The sequence below is a fragment of the Eublepharis macularius genome, chromosome 8, assembly GCF_028583425.1.
Source record: "Eublepharis macularius isolate TG4126 chromosome 8, MPM_Emac_v1.0, whole genome shotgun sequence".
In the NCBI taxonomy this organism is placed as follows: domain Eukaryota; kingdom Metazoa; phylum Chordata; class Lepidosauria; order Squamata; family Eublepharidae; genus Eublepharis; species Eublepharis macularius.
In genome coordinates, this window is record NC_072797.1 from 59,510,483 (window position 1) to 59,530,550 (window position 20,068).

The 20,068-nt window shown below is 43.3% G+C and overlaps 1 protein-coding gene across 1 annotated transcript in view; it reads right to left on the reverse strand.

Annotated features, from left to right (window-relative positions):
• SLCO4C1 (solute carrier organic anion transporter family member 4C1) overlaps window positions 1–20,068 on the reverse strand; it is a 51,134-nt gene that overhangs the window by 22,375 nt on the left and 8,691 nt on the right. The window contains exons 3-6 of the mRNA XM_054986775.1: window positions 6,769–6,963; window positions 2,810–2,906; window positions 2,087–2,208; window positions 272–375 (exon numbers count right to left, since the gene is read on the reverse strand). Coding sequence (XP_054842750.1) covers window positions 272–375; window positions 2,087–2,208; window positions 2,810–2,906; window positions 6,769–6,963 — 518 coding nt within the window. The remainder of the gene's footprint in view (window positions 1–271; window positions 376–2,086; window positions 2,209–2,809; window positions 2,907–6,768; window positions 6,964–20,068) is intronic.

Here is a 20,068-nt window from a genome sequence, read left to right on the forward strand (position 1 = left end):
CTGCTCTTCTTGCCAAGGCAGGAAATGAACTGAAGAAGGCACCTCCCAGTGGTGGAGGAAGGAAACTATAACTTAGTTCCTGCCTCTACCACCCAATGGAAGGAATTACCCATCCATGAGAGATGCCATTTTCCTCCAAATAAGAAGGTTGTATTTATATATGCGCTACTTCCACACTTCATTCACATATGTCACAAGATATGAAATCTGAAAAACCAATACTAATTCAAAATTGCTATAAACAAGGCTTTGGATCTGTTGATTACTTTACCCAGAGAGTCCATGGAAAGTTTTTTATATCCTTCCCCATGTCCTTGTGTTCTTTTCCATCATCATGTGCTTCTGAAATCTTTTCAGCTTGTATTCTTTGCGTACCTAGCAAAAATTCATAATCAGAAAAGCAATAATGTTTTGCATGTAACAAAAGGACACATTTAACAACTCAATTGCACAGGGAAAGGCAGGAGGTAGTTACAGTATACCACATACAAGCCTCAGAGAACTTGCAAGCTGCCACATAGAATAATGCAGTATTTGGTTTCTTCTGTTTGTTTTTTTACTCATTTATACCCCCACCTTTCTCCACAATGAAACCCAAAGTGGCTTACACTATACTCCTCTCCTCCATTTTATCCTCACAACCACCTTGTGACGAATATTAGGCTGAGAGTGTGTAACTTACCCAGGGTCATCCAGTGAATTTCCATGGCAGAGTGGGGATTTGAACCTGGGTCTCCCAGATCCTAGTCTGTCACTATAACCACTCCACTCCACTGAACTTTTTGATTCCAATACTATAAATAACGTAAATAATAAATAACATAAATAAATATTTGGCAAATATGTTTAATATGAATTAAAGCACACTTCTGTTATTGGTGAGTTATACTGGTAAGAGTGTCAGACTAGAATCTGGGAGACCCAGGTTCAAATCCCCACTCTGCCATCGAAGCTTGCTGGGTGACCTTGGGCCACCACATTCTCTCAGTCTAACCTACCTAACAGGGTTGTTGTGAGGATAAATGGAGGAGAGGAGAAGGATGTAAGCTGCTTTGGATCCCCATTGGGGAGAAAGGTGGGGTATAAATGAAGTGAAAATAAATTTATTAGTATTAGTAGTATTAGTATTATTAACAACAATGGCAGCAGTGGCAGCAGCCAGGGGGGATCACAAATAGGGACACTGAAGCCACATGTGGCCCACAGGCTGCAATCCTTTTCTCAGTCCCTTTCACACAAAAAGCCTTAGGGAGTTCCTGTTGTACATCTTGGGCATTCACCATTTCAGAATTATTTATTTGCATTGTTTATAGGTCACTTTTCTCACAGACTCAAAGCATATTAAACAATGTGAGTCAATACAATCTATGACTCAGATATTCAATAACAATGCAATAGGGTATGGAATGCAGAAATCTGAATATAAACAGAAAACGGGATTTATTGCTGAAACGATGCACAGGCATTTAGACATATTAAATGATGCAGAAGCTACTCAGTAAGTACATAGTAGTATAGTCCACATCCCTTGTTATTTACCCAAAGCATCTTTCTGAACCATTTTCTTACAGTATGGCCTTCCTACCTGTGTATAAAATAATACACAGAATAATTCAGTTTTGCATAGTTTGAGGAAAGCTAGGAGAGTGGGACCGCTCCTAACCTCATCAGGCAGGCCATTCTATAAGGCGGGTGACATGACAGAGAATGTATGTGTGCAGGAAGCTATTAATTTTGCCCGACTGTGTTCTGTACCAACTGGAGTCTCCAAGTTGACTTCAAGGGGAGACCTATATAGAGTGCATAACAGTAGTCTAGTCTTGATGTTACCATGGTGTGGATCCAGGTGGCTAGATGGGCCATGTCAAGGTAGGGGGCTGTCTTCTGGGCTAGACTGAGTTTATCCCACTATTCTTCCATCATAGAACCCAAGGTGGTTCACACAGGATTCCCAGGAGGCTCCGCATTCAGTCACCAGCCAGATTCAGACCGGCTTGGTTTCAGCAACGTTCCTGCTTTGTGTGCCCATCAACCATACCGCTTTCCCAGAATTATGCCACCCTTTAAATTTAGTTAACCTGTTTACCTGGCAAACGCCTTGGAAAATATGAAAATGGTGCTACCAAAAGCCACGTACAGAAACTGCATACAACAAATGCTACCCACCAAGCTCCAACCCAACGCGGATCATCTGGAGTGATATCTGTCCTAAAAATGATATTAATTCAACAAACACAGAATTAATACATACATGATTAACTGTGTCACTTGAAAGCATTTTTAGACATAATCTTCTGCATAATAAATTTTTGGCCCCACTAAACCCATACAGACCACTTCCCCTCCTTACCTATAACAGTTATAAATCTCTTTTTTAATATAGTTACTAGTCACAAGATTCAAAAGGAGGCAAAATGTACTATATTTAAAAATTCTGAAGAGCAGGTTAGCTTCTGTTTATACACTTAATTTGCAGAAGACAACGGGCCAAGCTACACATGACGAACGACACTTGAACGGCAAGTGTATTTCTCCCTGTTCACTTGCCCTCCACTCAATCCACTTGCCGTTCAAGTGTCATTCGTCATGTGTAGCTTGGCCCAACGTCTTAGAAACTGTGGTTTGATTCAAGACCAGACAAGTCCATGGCTTCTCAGATCTCCCAAACCCAGATCAACATCAGACAAAGAAATTATTTCTCACTTCTTCACCCACTGAATACCCATTAATTGATGAAATAAAGGGCTTAATACTTTTTAGAAAAATGGGATTGTTAGTAATATGAGTGCAAAAAAATAAACTGCCTTGCCTTACTTGCTGGTTGAAATCAACATAGATATTAAGCAACTGTCCTCCTAACACATAGCCAACAGCAGGACCCAGCAAGGACATGGAATAGCCAATTCCTGTAGGAGGGGGGGAGAGAGCTTGCATTTCAAATCTTAAATGTATCTGTAGCTGATAAGCCAAAATTCACATTAATGTCACTCAGATTTCACAAAGAAAAGCAACAGTAAACAATGTTAACATTTATAAGAGACTGAAAAGCAACAAAAATCTTCACCGCTTTGAAAGCAGCCCAGAGAAACTGCCTTCTGTGAGGTATCAGAGCTCTGCATAGAGAAACTGTGGTTTCTGCCCATCCAAATCCACAGGTGCTTCTCACTCAGCCACAGTACACCATCACCCCTCTCAGACATAGAAGCTAATGCACGTCCAAATATGCTCCACATCTGAGGAGGAGGAGAGGAAACCCAGAAACTGGTTATGCAGATGGATTTCCCCAGGAGATCTGCTCAGGGTCATAAAGCAGTTTGGAACTTTCTGCTATAGATTTGGAAAGCAGGATGACGTGAGTTGTTAGTGAATGAGAGTATGGTTGCCAGGTCCTAACGCCAAAACTCCAACACCCATTCTAAGAACCTTGAGAGGGCAAGAGAGCGTACTGTACAAGAGAGTAGCAGTGGCCGTTCCAATCCCACATGCAGCAATAGTTCCTCCCAGGGGTCATTTCATAGAAAAAGAGCTGGAGGAACTCATTAGCATATCTCATTAGCACTCCTTGACATCACCAGAAGCGTGTCATTAGTATAACTGATTTGCATATGCCACACTCCCTGACATCACCTATCCTGGCTGTTTCGGGTCCAATTCTGGCCATTCTGGGCCAAAAAGGGGCCCAAAATGGTCAGGATTGGGCTGCTGCTGAGTGGGAGAGTGATCCACCACCCGTCAGAGGCCCGATCCGGGCTGTTTCAGCCCCAATCCAGGCCAAAATGGGCCCAAATGACTGAGAGTCAGGTGGGCAGGGCCACCTGACATGTGACCTCTTTGGGGAACTGCCGGAACTGTGTTCCTGCGTGTTCCACCTCAAAATGAGCCCTGGTTCCTCCAACTGTCCTGCTCTCTGTGGGCCACCACTAGAAGTCAGTTTTCTGTTTCAGACAGAGACTTCAGTGGGTGGAGAGCTATAAATGGTTGTCATGCTTGATGTTCATGCTCAATATCTACATAGTGCTGAGGAAGCACTATGTCATGGCCCAGCCTGGGCTCAGTGAGAGCGAGGACTCCTCCTCAGGAGGAGAGGGGCTTCGTGTAGCCATCCAGGACTCCTCAGGAGAAGAGGAGCTCCATGCAGCCAGCCCTGACTCAGCAGAGGCTGGTAATCAGGAGCCACAGCTGTTGGCTAATTGGAGCCTACAGCCAGCAGCTGAAGCAGAGCCATCAGTACTCTCCAGCCCCAGCACCACAGGGGAAGTGCAGCCAGGGACTTCCACAGGGGAAGCTCAGTCAGGGACTGCCAGCACCACAGGGGAAGCCCAGCCAGAGGCTTCCACCCCCCCAGGTTCACCCACACCCAGAGAACGCCGCAGACAGCGCCAGAGACTGGAGCTGCAAGAGAGACGGCGCAGTGCTCGTCTCCTGAGCCAACGCCAGCTGCTGGAGAGTGATGATGAGTAGCTTCAGGATAGAGCCCCAGCAGCTGGCTGAAAACCATGCCTGGCTATAAAAGCCAGTCAGGAGCAACAGCCAGGTGTGGAAGCAATGTCTCTACTGCCTGCAACCACTCCATGCTCTGTGAACCTTGCCCGTGCCTACTGTTGGACCTGACACTACCGGTAACTGACCTTGGACTGTGCCTGACCTTGCTCTTGGACTCTGGACTCAACTCTGGCATTAGCTTGTGCTCTGACCACTGCTTTGACTTGGCTTTTGGCTCCTGAAACTCCCTCTGGACTTGGTATCAAGGTTTGGACCTGCACCACCCTGCTTGGGCTGGCCCAGCCCGTGACACACTATCTGCTAAGGTGGTGATGGCTACCTTGTTGGTTATACAGGCTCAAGTTAGTTAGTGGATTGGTTCAGATGTAATGTCCAAGCATTAAGGTCACATGCTTCCTCCTTGTTCTCTCTATCTCACTTGGCTTGTACTTTTGGTTTGGAGGGCCAGCACCAATCACGACTGTTTGTATGAAGCTGTGGTTTGCCTCTGCATCAGAAGAGGGGGACTCACAATGCAGGAGAGGAAAGCTGAGGAGGGAGCAGTATGAACATCAGGCTGTTTGAAATGGTGCTGCAATTGAACCATTTCAGCATCTGAGGCTTCCTCAGCACTATGTAGATACTGAGCATGAATATCAAGCAAGACATTTATAGCTCTCCACCCACTGAAGGCTCCGTCTGAAACAGAAAACTGACTTCTAGTGGTGCCCCGCAGAGAGCAGGACAGCCAAGTGAGATGGAGAGAATAAGGAAGAAGCATGTGGCCTTAATGCTTGGACATTACATCTGAACCAATCCACTAACGAACTTGAGCCTGTATAACTAATAAGGTAGCCATCACCATCTTGGCAGAAACAGAGCTTTGGGAGCCTTTTGCCTGATCTGGACCATCTGAAATATAGCAATTATTGTACACAGGTGACACAGTCAATAATAATCTTACATGCCAAGTGGCAAAGACCTGAGGATACTTAAATCCAGATATTAGAGCCCTGAATAAACAAGGCAGATCTTCCTACACATCTGAAAAATGACCTCGTTTTGCAGAAAAATCTGAAATCTAATATATATATATATATATATATATATATATATAGGTAGATTTTAAAAAAATGAAAATGAAAAAGAAGTGCCTGTAGTTTTAACCAGATGCCCTCAGTGGCTGTTGATAGACAGCAATAGTAGTTTAGGCTATTCCAGGCTTGGTTTCTGTCAGTAAAAGGCAAGGGGAGGGGGAGGGGAGGGCCCTTCCAGGGTTGTTTTGGCCTTTGAGGGAAGACTCATGGGGGCCAGAACCGGAAGCATCCCTGGCGACTTGATACCACATGACTTGCATGACTCACCCAGGCCTGGTTGCTTGCTACTATTCAACAGCAGCCTCCCCCCAGAAAAAGCAGTGTTGTGCAATGGTTAGAGTTTCAGAGTAGGATGCAGAAGACCCAGGTTCGAATCTTTACTTTGCTGTGGAAGTTCATTGGGTGAAGTTAAACCAGTCAGACATTCGTAGTCTAACCTACCTCTCAGGGTCATTGTGAGGATAATAGGGAGGTAAGAAGAATGTCTTAAACTGCTTTGGGTCCCCTTTGGAGAAAGGAATTATATAAATGAAGTAAAATATATATGATATATTAATAAATATATATGAATAATATATATATTATATATAATAATAACTAATAAATATATATGAAGATGGAAGGGGGGGAGATGAAAGGTAAGTTACTTATTGGGTTTGAAGGAGAGAAGGTTATAGGAAAAGGTGAGCATATGGAGGCTGCAAGGAGGCAGAAAAGAGGAAATAGTGTGGGGAAGGGCATACAGGGAAAAGTGAATTACTCCCTGCAAGTTGTTGCAGCCATGCAACTTGGTCTAGATCAGCCAGCACCACGCCCCTGGCCATAGAGGAGAGGCTACAGTGGGCAGTCAAAGTTGGGTGGAAAGGAGAGAAGGAAGCAGGAAAAGGGGCAGAGGCTGTAAGGGGGACAAGGAGGGGAAAGAGGACACGGTGAGGGAGGGGAAAATGAGATGCCCCCTGCAAGTTCTTGCAGGTCCCCACTTGTAACAACCCTATACAACCAATAACATAATGAATGCTTAAATGTTCAAACAAGCAATAACAGTTAAAGTGCCCCATTCCAAATTACCCAGGTGCAGACCCACTAAGCACCAGAATGTTACCGTTTGGTAAACAAACCACAAGAGATGCTGCACTCAGACTTTCATAAAATAGCAATGGCAATTTTAATACAGCTGAACTAAACTTACCAATATAGACTGAAGCTTTGTGTTTAGGGACACTGTCATCAATGAATGCTGTTCCCAGTGTGTAAAGAGGAGTTCCACCTGCTCCCAATATCAGCTGTCCCAGGATGAAAACATAGAGGTAGTTGGAGAGTGAAGACTTTGAGCCAGGAGTGCAGGTGGCATTGTAAAACTGACTATTAGTTACTGGGCAGGTGTCTAAAAGAAAGTTTCAACAAACAAAATTTACCACCACCAAGTCCGACACAAAATTCAAAACAAAGTAGTAAAGAAATTCAGTGTAAAACACAGTGTAATCCATAAGTGCCCCCCCGCTAAGCCCTAGAAGCCACAAGAGGCACTGGCTGCGGAGATCTGTGCACAATATTCACAGGACTGGCTTTTGTATAATAGGAGATAAATTACTGATTCCTCCCAGGAGTATTCACAAAAGGATGCTGTTCTGTGGAAACCGTTTCTAACTAAGGGCCAAGCTACAAGTGACAAATGACACTTGAACGGCAAGTGAACAGACTCACGTGTATTCCTCCCTGTTCACTTGCACTCCACTTGTGCTCTACTTGATCACTACGTGGAGCGCAAGTGAACACTACGTGATCAAGTGGAGCGCAAGTAAACAGGGAGGAATACATGTGAGTCTGTTCACTTGCCATTTAAGTGTCGTTTAAGTGTCATTCGTCACTTGTAGCTTGGCTCTAAGACACCATGGGGGAAGAGGGAAATTCATAAAAGTTACACAGACAGGGAGCAGGCTGGCTTGTTGTCACTCCAGTTCCCTAATCAAAGTCCCTAAATACCACATTAATTCTTAGAAAATTCTGTCATTAGGGTTTCCTGCAGCACTAGGAAGATATTCTCAGTCCCTGTGGAAAGAGCAGACACAGACAAAAGCTGCTGCCACTAGACTGATTGTAAGTTGAGTAGAAAAGTCATAGAGTAGTTCCGATGAGGCAACCACTACTGCTTTCCTGGACTCTTTGTCTTCAGGCCCAAGAACCTTGCAGCAGTCATGACCCAACTTTAGCAGAACCATGAGGTATCAGCTAGTTTGCAGAGAAAGCCCTTGATGCTTCTCTCCACAGAGTTATTTTGAGACAGATTATCTGGAGGCTGAAGAACCCCAGCATAGGCTGCTGCAGCTATCAACACTTGCTACCGATGACATTTATGAAGCCAGCCTGTTAAGCGTAGGAGAGACAACAGGAAGGAACAGGCCTCTGTATCAATACCTCCTCCCACCACCATTGACCCCAGTTATTTGAACGATAATAAAACCATAACTCTTAAAGTGAAAGATGTTACTAAACAGCTTCTAAGCTAAGGTTCTTGAGATGCATGATCCCAAAGAGAATGCTCCTCAGCACGGGGGAAATTGATCCAAGCTGAGGAGAATCCTCTTTGGGATAATACGTCTCAAGAGCCTTATAAACACTGTCCCCAGGATAGAAAGAGAAGGTGACAATAAAATTACATAAACATCACTATATGCAGAACGTTTTGTTTTCATGCTGGAATATTTTAACTTTCATCAGAATCTAAATGAACTTCAAGAAGACAATTTAAATAAGGACTGAAAGCTATGTTCATGCCACGTAACAAGAAAAAAAAAAAGCAATACAGAGCAGCCAAGGCAATATTGTCATTGGCCCCACTAATGATAAAATATTGAAGGCAAGCTTTCATGTCATACATAGTCCTTCTTGAAATAAGAACATTTTCCTAATTTGAAATTCTATGCACTCTTATGTGGGAGAAAGCTCCATGAAACACTGTTGTACATACTTCTGGGTCAGTCAACATATAGATCTGGAATGCATATTAATAAGTTCATCCTCACAATGACCACAGAAGGGAGTGTTAAATCTATCAATATCAGAAAACGTAATCCTTTAGAAAAACCATATTATTTATTTGAGCAGATATAAGCCTCTTTATCAATCATTCATAACCACAGTTGATATAGTTCATTATATTGTTTTCAAATGCATAATTTAGTCATAAGAATTAAACTAATAAATATAAGCTTTATACCTGCTGATGATATGCTTTTCATGAGTTGGGCAAAGGCCAGAAGGAGAGTACATATATTGCCAGGAGTCGGTGGGAAGGCTGCAATCATTACAAGTTATTTACTATGTCTTAAAGTACATGCAGATCAAGGAGAACTGAATCCATTCTGTTTCTTGATCACACTCGAGTGCAGTTTGGAAAAGCCTTATACTTGTGCCTCATACCAGATACATAACTGTCTGTTTTTCCTGTGGTTTATAAAAATTTTCTAATGCATATATGCAGAAACTGTTACTTCTTCATGCTGTATGTGTATACAGTTTTTATGAGAATGTCTGAATGTATATCATTCCCGTTTTCTATCTAAGGATTGGAACTCTGAAAGTCCAAGGTCTATATTGTGCATTCTGTATGAGAATGACATAGACACATAAGAGCCCCTTAACACATGACATAATGTGCCCTGAATCAACAGATGCCAGGGAAGCAAGCACAAGCATATTTTCCTTCTATTTACATGTGGCTACTGGCTTGTGTACATGGAGTCTATGCATGTAGGAAGTATACACACATATGCTCCATCCTGTTGATCAGGAATGTTGTGGGGGGGGGAGGACCTACACATGTAGAATACATGCTGCACAAGCTGGTGAACATGTGAGGGTTGGTGAACAGGTGAGCACCAGCACACTTATGCCCACTCCACCTCTACATGCATTGATTTCGATGTGTATGCCATGTGTAGAGGGCTACAGTCTGCTCATGTAGGGAAACTTAATTGAAGGCATGCACACTGAACTTGAGAAAAGAGCCTGTCTGATCATGCATAGTGTGCGGGGATAAGAACCGAGTGAGGGCAAAATGGTTTGCCTCCCTGCTGCCTCCTTGGGGTCTTCACAGGCCTGGAAAGGCCTAGCACAGCAGCAGGAAGGCCAATGTGGCCTCCAGAGGGAGCCGTGGCAGCGGGATGGCCAGGCAAGCCCACCCATTCCTCCTAAAGGTGCCACCGCTGCAGAATGGCCAGGTGAGCCCGCCTGCCCCTCCGGAGGGAGCCATGACGGCAGGACAGCCGGGAGAATTCTAAGCAGGCCCTCTTCTAATAGTTAAAGATGATGCATACGTGTATATGGGTGTTCCCTAGGATATTCAGAGTACAGCATTTATAGATAACTTATAACTAGCATTAGGGTTTTATGGGTTATAATCAAATTTGTCCTGGAAATCAGCCAGTGCAGTTGTCCAAGGACAGCTGAAATATGTTTTTATCATCTCCCCAAAGCTGATAAAGATCCAGGCTGATTCATTCAATGCCAGTTATAGTTTCAAAAGGATCTTCAAAGGCAGCCCACATAGAGCTGCTTGCAGTACTCTGTTCTTGGGGTTACAAAGGAAGGGATAGAAACCATTTGATAACACATCAGCCATGAAATGTTTCTTCCTTGAGCTTGAATTTCTTGCCATGTTTTTATTTTTCCTTGTTTATCCATCATAAGTTCATAATTTACATAATCAGTTTTATTTCTTATGGTAGTATCATAACAGGCATCTGTTGGTGATATCAATGGTGAAGTTGGTGGACTTAATCTATTTCTACGTTGAAACTATATTATTAATAGTCCATTGCTCAAAATATTAGTATCATTGCTCAAATTATGAGTATCATCTTGTCTTTGAATAGTTTTTAATGATTTCTTGATCCATAAATAGTTATGAATTCCTTCTTTGGTGCCAATTATCTCCAGTTTTATATTTCTTCTGTTTGTATTAATAATCCATTCTGATATCCAAACAAGCTGCTGCTTGGCAGTACAGTTTAATATTTTGTACCACCAACCCACCTTGGCTTTTTTCATCTTGTAATATTTTAAATCTTATTCATGGTTTCTTCCCATTCCATACAAAATCATTCATACTTTTCTACCATTTAAAAAAAACCTTCTCATCTTTATGGATTGGCAACATTTGGAACAAAAGGTTTGACTTTGGTAATATGTTCCATTTTAACAGCACAGATTCTTCCTATCTCTGATTCATATTAAAAACTATGAACAGGTCCTTTGAGACTAACAATGCCATCCTAAGCAGACTCATAGCTAGGCCTGCCAGGGCCGTCATCACACGGGCTTTTTTTTAGCGCTAAAATGGCGCTATTTCCCGGCAAACACCCACCTTATTCCAACACTGATGCGATTTCCTCATTGCTGTTTTTTGCTTGATAGTTGCGATATTTTGCGCCTCAGTGTGAATGCCTCACATCGATGTATTTCGCCTCGCAACGTCCTATGCCCTCCCTTCAATCCCAGAATCCATTTCTTCCTGCGACTCCCCTTTTTTTATTTTATTATGTCCTTATAACGCCATAACGACATAACACAATGAAAACTTTCTGCTGAAGTAAAAATGATTCAATCGCCATGGCAGAGTCTTCAGCGATAGGGATCACGTCAGACAGGGAGTTTTCTGTGGGCAAAGGGCTATTTATATAATTTCAAAGTTGGAAAAACAAAAGGGTCGTAATGTTTTGCTCTAACAGAATGTTTATATGCTGTTATTCCGTTATAGCGGAATTAAATGCCAGAATAATAAAAAAAGGGGGGGGGGAGCTGCTTCTGCGCGTTTAGAGAGAACAGAACAGAGTGCTTCGGTGTGGACAGCTGGTGGCGCGAAGAGCCGTTAGGTGACCCAAAGAAACGTTACTGTGCCGATAACAGGTAGGACGCTATATGCTGTAAATTTAACGGAAGAGATGCCCGTGTGACGACGGCCCAGGTCTCCCAGTGGGGGCAGGGTATCACCCGTTCCCAGCCTCTGCCTGAGAAACGGGCCCAGGAGGCAAGAATCCTCCTTGGCCAGAGCACAGCAAGCATGCTCCCCACAGGTGCAATGATATCACTTCCAGAACTGATGTCATCATGCCCAGTGGTGGGCATGCTCCTGCCCTTCACAGGGTTCAAGTGATGGAAGTGACATTATCGCCCCTACCAGGAGCTCACACAGTCAAGAAGGTAAGGTTATGGGGACCTGGTGACTCTATTCAAACCTTTCAAGCCCATTGAAGTCCATAGATGGCACTGCAGGAGATATAGTTCCTATGTTAGATGAAGACCATTTACCAAGCAACCATGGGAGTCTCAGTTGCCTCTTTCCCCTCCATTAGAGCCAGGAATCTGTTGCTATTTGAGCCCAAACTATTCTGGACTGCAAAAGTGCCTGCAAACACACTATTCACATCCTGGGTATCCCGACTGCTGCGGGTGGTCAAAAACTGATGATCACACAAAGGTTCTACTTATGTCATCTTTCTTTGATGGAGGACATAATAAATCTGCATGAGATTGGCAATCTGGGGATAAGATGACACCATTCCCTCCACCAAGAAGTGTCAGAAGCTAGAGAAGGAGTGGGTGATCTTTTTGGCCCAAGTGAAGATGTGGGTGTGCCAACGAACAACAGCACAGGAGACACAATGGTTGTATTGAGACTGGGAGCGAGCTGGCCAAGGAGGCACTACCAGCACCTCAAGGGCATGTTGCCAAGGAGCCCCCCTCTCCTGCTCTAAGGCCTGCAATGAACTGTGTCAGTTTCCTGCATTGCTGTTTAAAGACACACTAAAGACCTGTTTCCTGATGACCCTACATGTGTGAACTCTACTACACATGTCTGTCTCCTGCCTACATCGTTATCTGCAATGGACTATGCCTATTCCTGTCTCTACTATGGACTAAAGCTATGGACTAAAGCTACACTAAAGACTCTCTTTCTGGGCAGCAATGCCCATGCCTCTATCCTGACTTTCCTGCATGTCTGGACTCTACTACACGTGTCTGTTTCCTGCCTACGCTTCGTTGCTACGGATGATCTACACCGGGCTGCTCCTATCTCTGCTATGGACTGTGTCGTACCTGCTGTTCCCTGCCTCCATGGAAGCCTGCCTCACCTGGGCCTAAGCCATGCTTTTAGCAGACAGGTGCCAGCCAGGGAGACCTCCAGCGAGCCTGACCAGGCACCCCCTGGCCAGTTCCTGCCGGGAGCCTCCCGCGGGCCGGTCACCCAGCTTGCCCTCGCTACCGGGCAGCCTGCTAGCAAGCCCCAGCCATGCCCAGCCAGCAACCATGTTCCCAGGCTGCCAGAAGACCAGCCTGAACAGCCTCTGAGAGAAGCCATTTCGGAGAAGCGAGTAGACCATGTCCGCAGCGGCGAGCCTCGCCTTGCTCTGCATATCTTAATAGCCGCCCCGGAGAAGAAGCTAAGTGCTGACCATCCCAAGCACTTAGGGAATGCATCTCAAAGCAGCCTCCGCATTCCAGAGATGATGACGACAGGACAAGCCCAGTTTGCTGGAACATCCATTCAACACGCCCAGATCTCCCCCTCCCTCCTTTGTCCCCTCTTCCCAAGGTGTCACAATAATATAATCAGATTCCTAAAGTGGCCCATCTAGGGTAGTTGTAGAGCCATTAATACCTTTGTTTCACCCATGAGAACCACTGGGAACTGCACCAGCCCCAGGGTACATTTTGGGGTATTTAAGCTGGCCTCCCAGGCCACATGGTGTGCATGCCATCCCTATCCAGACTCCCTGCTGTCACTCTACCTGTGAATCTAGTGCTGGCATTAGACCACCCCATCTCGCTGCTACGTCTTTGCTCCACGTCGAGATTGTGAGTATACCCAACTTCATCGCTCTCATCGCTAATGCAACCGTCTCTATTTTCCTACTCTGTTTTTCCTAGTTCTTGTGTGTAACCTTGTATGCGTGTGCTAGTTCAAGCATACGCCATATTATTTAGTAAAACACGTTGCATCGTTAATTAGTCCGCCTCTTTATTGCATGAGCGTCTGGAGAGGGACCCCGGTATATATTGGTTAAAAGATCCGCACTAAAATCCAGACTGCTAGCTAATTCCCCATTCAAATAGAGCAGTTCTGGTAACAGGCATGAGGACTTGGACCTGGCTGGTGATGGTGTACATCTGGGAGATGATGACAGGTATAAGCCACGCCTCTTGTTGCAGTGGCACTGGTAGCATTGCAGGGGCTTCCTTCAGTTGCTTGGGCAGAGAATGAGCCCTTAATGCAGGGCAACACTGCCTAATGTGCTGCTATTCAACATACATGACAGGAGTTGCCAATCCAAGGACTAGAAAACAATCTTCTATCACTTTTGACATATATGTGGCTACTACTATGAAAGAGTCAAAAATGTAGATGGTAGGACCCAAGAAAATTATTACACAGAAAGTGATAGAGGTTAGTATACATGATAAGTAAATCACAAGCAGAGAAGGGGGGAATTATGCTCTAACCAAATAGAGAGGATTAAGAGAGAATAGCCACTGTCCCAGGGAGGTATCTAAGCCTGCTCTGTACTCTTTCCTCAGTGAAAAGAGATCTGCTAAAGTCTCATTCTACCTCTTATCATTAGCCTTGCTTAGACTTTTGACTGGCAGATGTCCCTCACCTACTGAAATGTAACTACCAGGTATCTACTTCACCATCTGCCCAGACTGGCTGCAAAGCCAGACTATCAGTTCAGGATATTGCTTGGAACTGACCAGAATTCTGTTCTTGCAATTTAACCATTTGATGGAGCTATCTGTTCTAAAACCCCAAATGGCAGCTTTCCAAGTTGCAGGTTAATTGAAGAGCTATTAAGAAATTCTGTCAGTAGGGCACCTATTCAAACAAGCTGGAACTTTCCCCACTATGTAATCCTTCCCAGTCCTCATTAACTCCACTTGCAATAAAGGATTACAGTTGCATTTGCCAGAATCACTAAGAATAAGCAGCTTACACAATTTCTTGACAATCCACTTGTAATAAGAACCAACAATAAAAAGAAGAAGAGGGGAGAAAGAAAGAGAGGTGGAAACCTTACATAGACCTTCTCTTTTATAAACAATATTCCATTATGGCTGGAACCCGATTATGTTTCATTTACACAGACAGCTTCAGTTTTCTGGTAGTCAGCCATCATGTAATACATTTTAATGGTCTCCAATGCTGCAATTCTAAACCCACTTACCTGGGAGAAAGTTCCACTGAACAAAAAGGAACTTGCTTCTGAGTAAACATGCTTAGAATTCCATTACATGTTACAGGAATCTAGATCCCCTCACTACAATGAAGTGCCCTAATTTTACACTTTCACTTTCCTTTAGCACAAGGAAGCTCATAGGTTTCACTTAAGTAATTAGGTACAGCACTATTATATATAGGGTTGCCAGGTACCTATACCCTCCCGGTAGAAGCAGGAGGGACCTGGTACATACCAGGAGAGTCTTCTTCAACTGTGTGCTTTGGGTGCCTGCACTCCTGGCACTGCCACGATGATGTCACTTCCAGGAAGTAGTGTCATCACACCAGCCACAGGCACACTCTCATGCTATCTGCAAGGCCAATTCAGCCTGTTGGGGTAGAAATTGGCCCCAGCAAAGTGCAGGAGCACGCCTGCGGCTGGTGTGATGCCATCACTTTGGGAACGGACGTCATTGCACCCCACTGGGAGCACACCCTGTCGCATTTTCCCAGGTTGCCTGCCAGCAGCAGGCGATCGCTGAGGGGTTTGCCATGGGCAAATGGAAACTCTAATTACATAGATATGCCAGATCCCCCAGAGGTCAAATCAGGGGTAGGGGGCAGCAGAGTACTTATTACCATGTCCATCTGCCATGTTGGAACATGACATCATTTAACATCATGATGAAGGGGGAGGGGTTTGGGGCAGGGGATTCCTCTCCCCTGGCAGGGGAATGGCAACTCTACTATTGTGCTTGTAATGCAGTCAAAAGAACACTTTCTAGGGGGTCATCCCTAATGGGTAGACATGATGAGTAGTATTCTCAGTAGATCAGTTTATGTTTGCTGTAGTGTGGTGCAGCGCTTCCAGAATTACATCTTTCTAAGCCCACTGACTTCAATAGAAGCTGCATTATAAATGTGTGTATTCCATGACATTACAACAATCTTTAACATGAAAACTTAAAATTAAGCAGGACAATCTAAACATCAGTTATACAAGCAATGTTTTAAACTTAAAAACATTAAACAAACAAGATTATTTAAAACCTTGCTTTCCAATGCATACAGCACACCTGCTAACTGATGCCCATTTCTGGTGCCCTTTCCACCTGTCTCTGCTTTAATAATTCCCTGGGATGAACCACAACACTAACTAAGCAGACACTGGCCATCTCTCTCCCTGCCCCCAACCTCACCCCAAAGAAAGCTGATTCAGCATGCAAAAGCTGATTCAGCATGCAAAAGATCAAAATAAATTTCCTCCAGTGTCCAGAAACGAGTACAGTTTTGCTTCTATCACTACAAAATTTCCAGTGTTTTGTATGGGGTCAAATTCACACAAAGATTAAAAATCCTCAAACAAAACCAACCACACTAACTTTCTCCTTCAGTGCTTTGATTCTTTCAAGAACACCTCATATATTCCTTGGTTTCTCATGAGGCAATACTGATAAAAGTCATTCTTAATCTTTTGTAAAAATATAAAATTGTCTATGTACTATTTATAAAACAGATCAAGAGTGACGCTTAATCATACTTCCTGATAAGGTGGAGGAGGAGGTACATCATGCACTGTTGGTTTTGTTGTGAAAGTACTGTTAAAATAGCAAAGGGTTTTTTTTAAGTTTCACTAAATTCTCTGGAAACAAACAGCAATACAAAGTCACTAAGCATCAGCTACTCAAACTGTCCTTGCAAAGTTTTGAAAAGAATTGGTAAGCAAATGTTCTAAAATGGCTGTTGTGGGTTTTCCGGGCTGTATTGCCGTAGTCTTGGCATTGTAGTTCCTGATGTTTCGCCAGCAGCTGTGGCTGGCATCTTCAGAGGTGTAGCACCAAAAGACAGAGATCTCTCAGTGTCACAGTGTGGAAAAGATGTAGGTCATTTGTATCTACTCAGGAGGGGTGAGGTTGAGCTGAGTCATCCTGCAAGAGTTTCCTAGGGTGTGGAATGCTAATGGCGGGAGGCTTCACTGTATCCTGAGGAGGTTCTTTTGCATATGGATTGGTACTTGATGTGCTAATCTTCTCTGCAGGGCTATTGTCGGGGATAGAATGTTTTGTTAGCCTGGTGTTTTTCAGAACTGGAAACCATGCTCTGTTCATTCTTAAGGTTTCTTCTTTCCTGTTGAAGTTTTGCTTATGCTTGTGAATTTCAATGGCTTCCCTGTGCAGTCTGACAAGTAGTTGGAAGTGTTGTCCAGTATTTTGGTGTCCTGGAATAAGATACTGTGCCCTGTTTGAGTTAGGCTATGTTCAGCCACTGCTGATTTTTCAGGTTGTCCAAGTCTGCAGTGTCTTTCATGTTCTTTTATTCTTGTCTGGATGCTACGCTTTGTGGTCCCGATGTAAACTTGTCCACAGCTGCAGGGTATACGGTATACTCCTGCAGAGGTGAGGGGGTCTCTACTGTCTTTTGCTGATCGTAGCATCTGTTGTATTTTTCGGGTGGGTCTGAATACTGCTTGAAGGTTATGCTTTTTCATAAGCTTTCCCATCTGATCAGTAATTCCTTTGATATATGGCAAAAACACTTTTCCTGTAGGAGACTGTTTTTCCTTGGTTGTTTGATTCATCCTTTGGTGCTACACCTCTGAAGATGCCAGCCACAGCTGCTGGCGAAACGTCAGGAACTACAATGCCAAGACCACGGCAATACAGCCCGGAAAACCCACAACAGCCATCGTTCTCCGGCCGTGAAAGCCTTCGACAATACATCAAATGTTCTAAAAGCTTTCCATTGCATTAAATGTGCTTCATTCCATTTAGCTGACTGCAAAGTAGATTTCAATTTGTATTTGTGCACTAAGTAAATTGTTGTGAGCGACTTTAGCTAGGAAATTGTTTCTCTGGGCATGCTACTAAAACCTTCTGAAAATGTGCATATTCAAGACAAAAGATTAGGACTGCATTTGCCTGCACTGTCCCTGAATAAGCCTGATAAATATGTGCTGGATCAAATAGGGACCTACACATGAAGGCCTGATGGACACAATCTATATTCCAGAATTATGAGGGGGATCAAATGAGTAAGCTCCTATTTAAATATGAGTTTAAAGATTCAACTTGGAATACTGGGGAAAAACAGGGTGAAAACACTGAAAATAAACGCAAGGACTTCAATCCATCTCTGATTGTGCATAATCAGTCACATGTATTAGTGGAACCAGAAGAAGATGCACACCTCTGCTCACATCAACATATACATTCATACAACCAGGTGGACTCTGAATCAGTGTCATGTTGATCTCTCTTGTATACAAATAGTATATACATAACTGTACAACAAGAGGGGGGAATGGCCCTGCCTGAGGAATGGATGCAGAGATGGGCTTGGGATTTATGGCAGGTGACACAAATTATTCATGAATTGACAAAGGAATCCTTCTTCAAGCAATAATTGTCACATCATTTTCAGATGTGCTTTTAGCTGCATCACATGCAGAACATGTGAATTAACTGTACTACTCTAGGTGTCTAAGTTAGTACTGGCTTATTTATGCTTCATTTTATAGAACAGGTAAATTAACGGAATCAATTATAATGATAAAGAGTCCAGAATACAAAACTGAGTTGATGGAACAAAACAAGCATGATTACTATCTTTTGATTAACTATCTTATCAAATATTCTGGTGACATTTATTTTTTTAGATATTTATACCCCAGTTTTCTTCCAATGGGGATTCAAAGCAGCTTGCAACATCTGTCTTATGGGGACCTAATTTTAGAGATGCTGATAAAAGTCATACTCCTTTGGGACAGAATATGAGACAAGCTTCTCGTAGATTTGCCAGGTTACCAGCATCCCAAAGCCTGATACTCAATGGGTAGGGCCTTGTGTTACAGTGCTGCCAACTCTTAAAAGATATAAAGTAAGACAGCAAGTGGGCAGGTCTAACTATGAATGTTTTTGTTTGTTTTAAAACCTCCCTGCCACCATGCCACACACACACACACAAAATCAAGCCAAATTATAAGAAAACTGCTGAAAAGTGAATTCTGTATATCCCCCTGCTCCAAAACGCCCAACCAGATGATTCTATGAAATCCACAAGAAGGACACAAATGCAATAATCCAACCCACTGAAGTTGCCCAGTATTAGTATTCAATAACATACGGCCTCTGAATGCGGAATTTCCATGTGGCTATCATAGTGATCTTTCATGTGTTTTTCTAATTCCTTTTGAAAAGCCATTTAAGCCTCTGGCAATCACCTTATCTTGTGGCAGTGAATTCCACCAATTAATTGTGCATGCCTTGAAAACATACTTTTCAGCTAAAAACAGTAAAGTATAAATATGAAATAATAATAATAATAATAAAATAAGTAAATTAAAACCAGGTTAAAAAATATTTTTAAAATCCAGTATCCACACAGACAATCGTTTCCCAGAATGCAACAAGAGGCAATGAGTTCAATATGTAAGAAGGCTGTATGAGGGCCTAAGCAACTTCTTAAAACTACTAATCCAGAACTCTCAGTTTCTATCATTTTTTACTCCTATTACTTTTGCCTGAAATGAGAAAGTACGGGCATATGTGTCCAGAGTATTTAACAATTGAACAATGTATGTACAATTCTTTTTTAAAATAGAATGTGATCATTAAAAAAACTATTCCTTTGTAAAAGGGGCTATTGAACATGGCTAAACATTACAACTCTTCCAAATATCTTTAGACCACTTAACAAAGACAACAGCTAATTGCCCCTGGACCCCAGAAGGGTCACATGACACATGCTGTAGGAGGTTAACAAAGCTACAACTTTACTGAAAGAACTGAAGTGTAGCCTATTCAAACTCTTGCCACATTACAGACTTTTGAGGAAAGAGACTAGTGGCTGCCTTTTTCAGGACATCAGGACAAATTGTCCTAAAATTATTAGAATGCAGCTCCCTGGCCCAAGGAGCCTAATGCATAGACGTGATCACCAAGAGATTTATGCCTCTGCACACCAATTGCCCGCTGATTGGTGGAAAGAGGCAAGTTGGGAGAAATTGGTGTGAATGCGCTCATAGCCCCAGCCAATAACATCACTTTCAGCGTGACCTGGAACTGATGGCATTGTGCCAGGGACAATATGTTAATACTTGGACCAAAACATGGCAAAAACACCATGTTTGAGACAAGTGTTATAGAATCAGCATGAGCATGAAGCTATCACTTCTGAGGCTGTCAGATCTGGTTTGGGAATTTCCTGGAGACTTGGGGGATGGAACCTGGACAGAGAGGGGGTTGGGTTGAGGGGACCTCAGCAGGGTATAATGTCA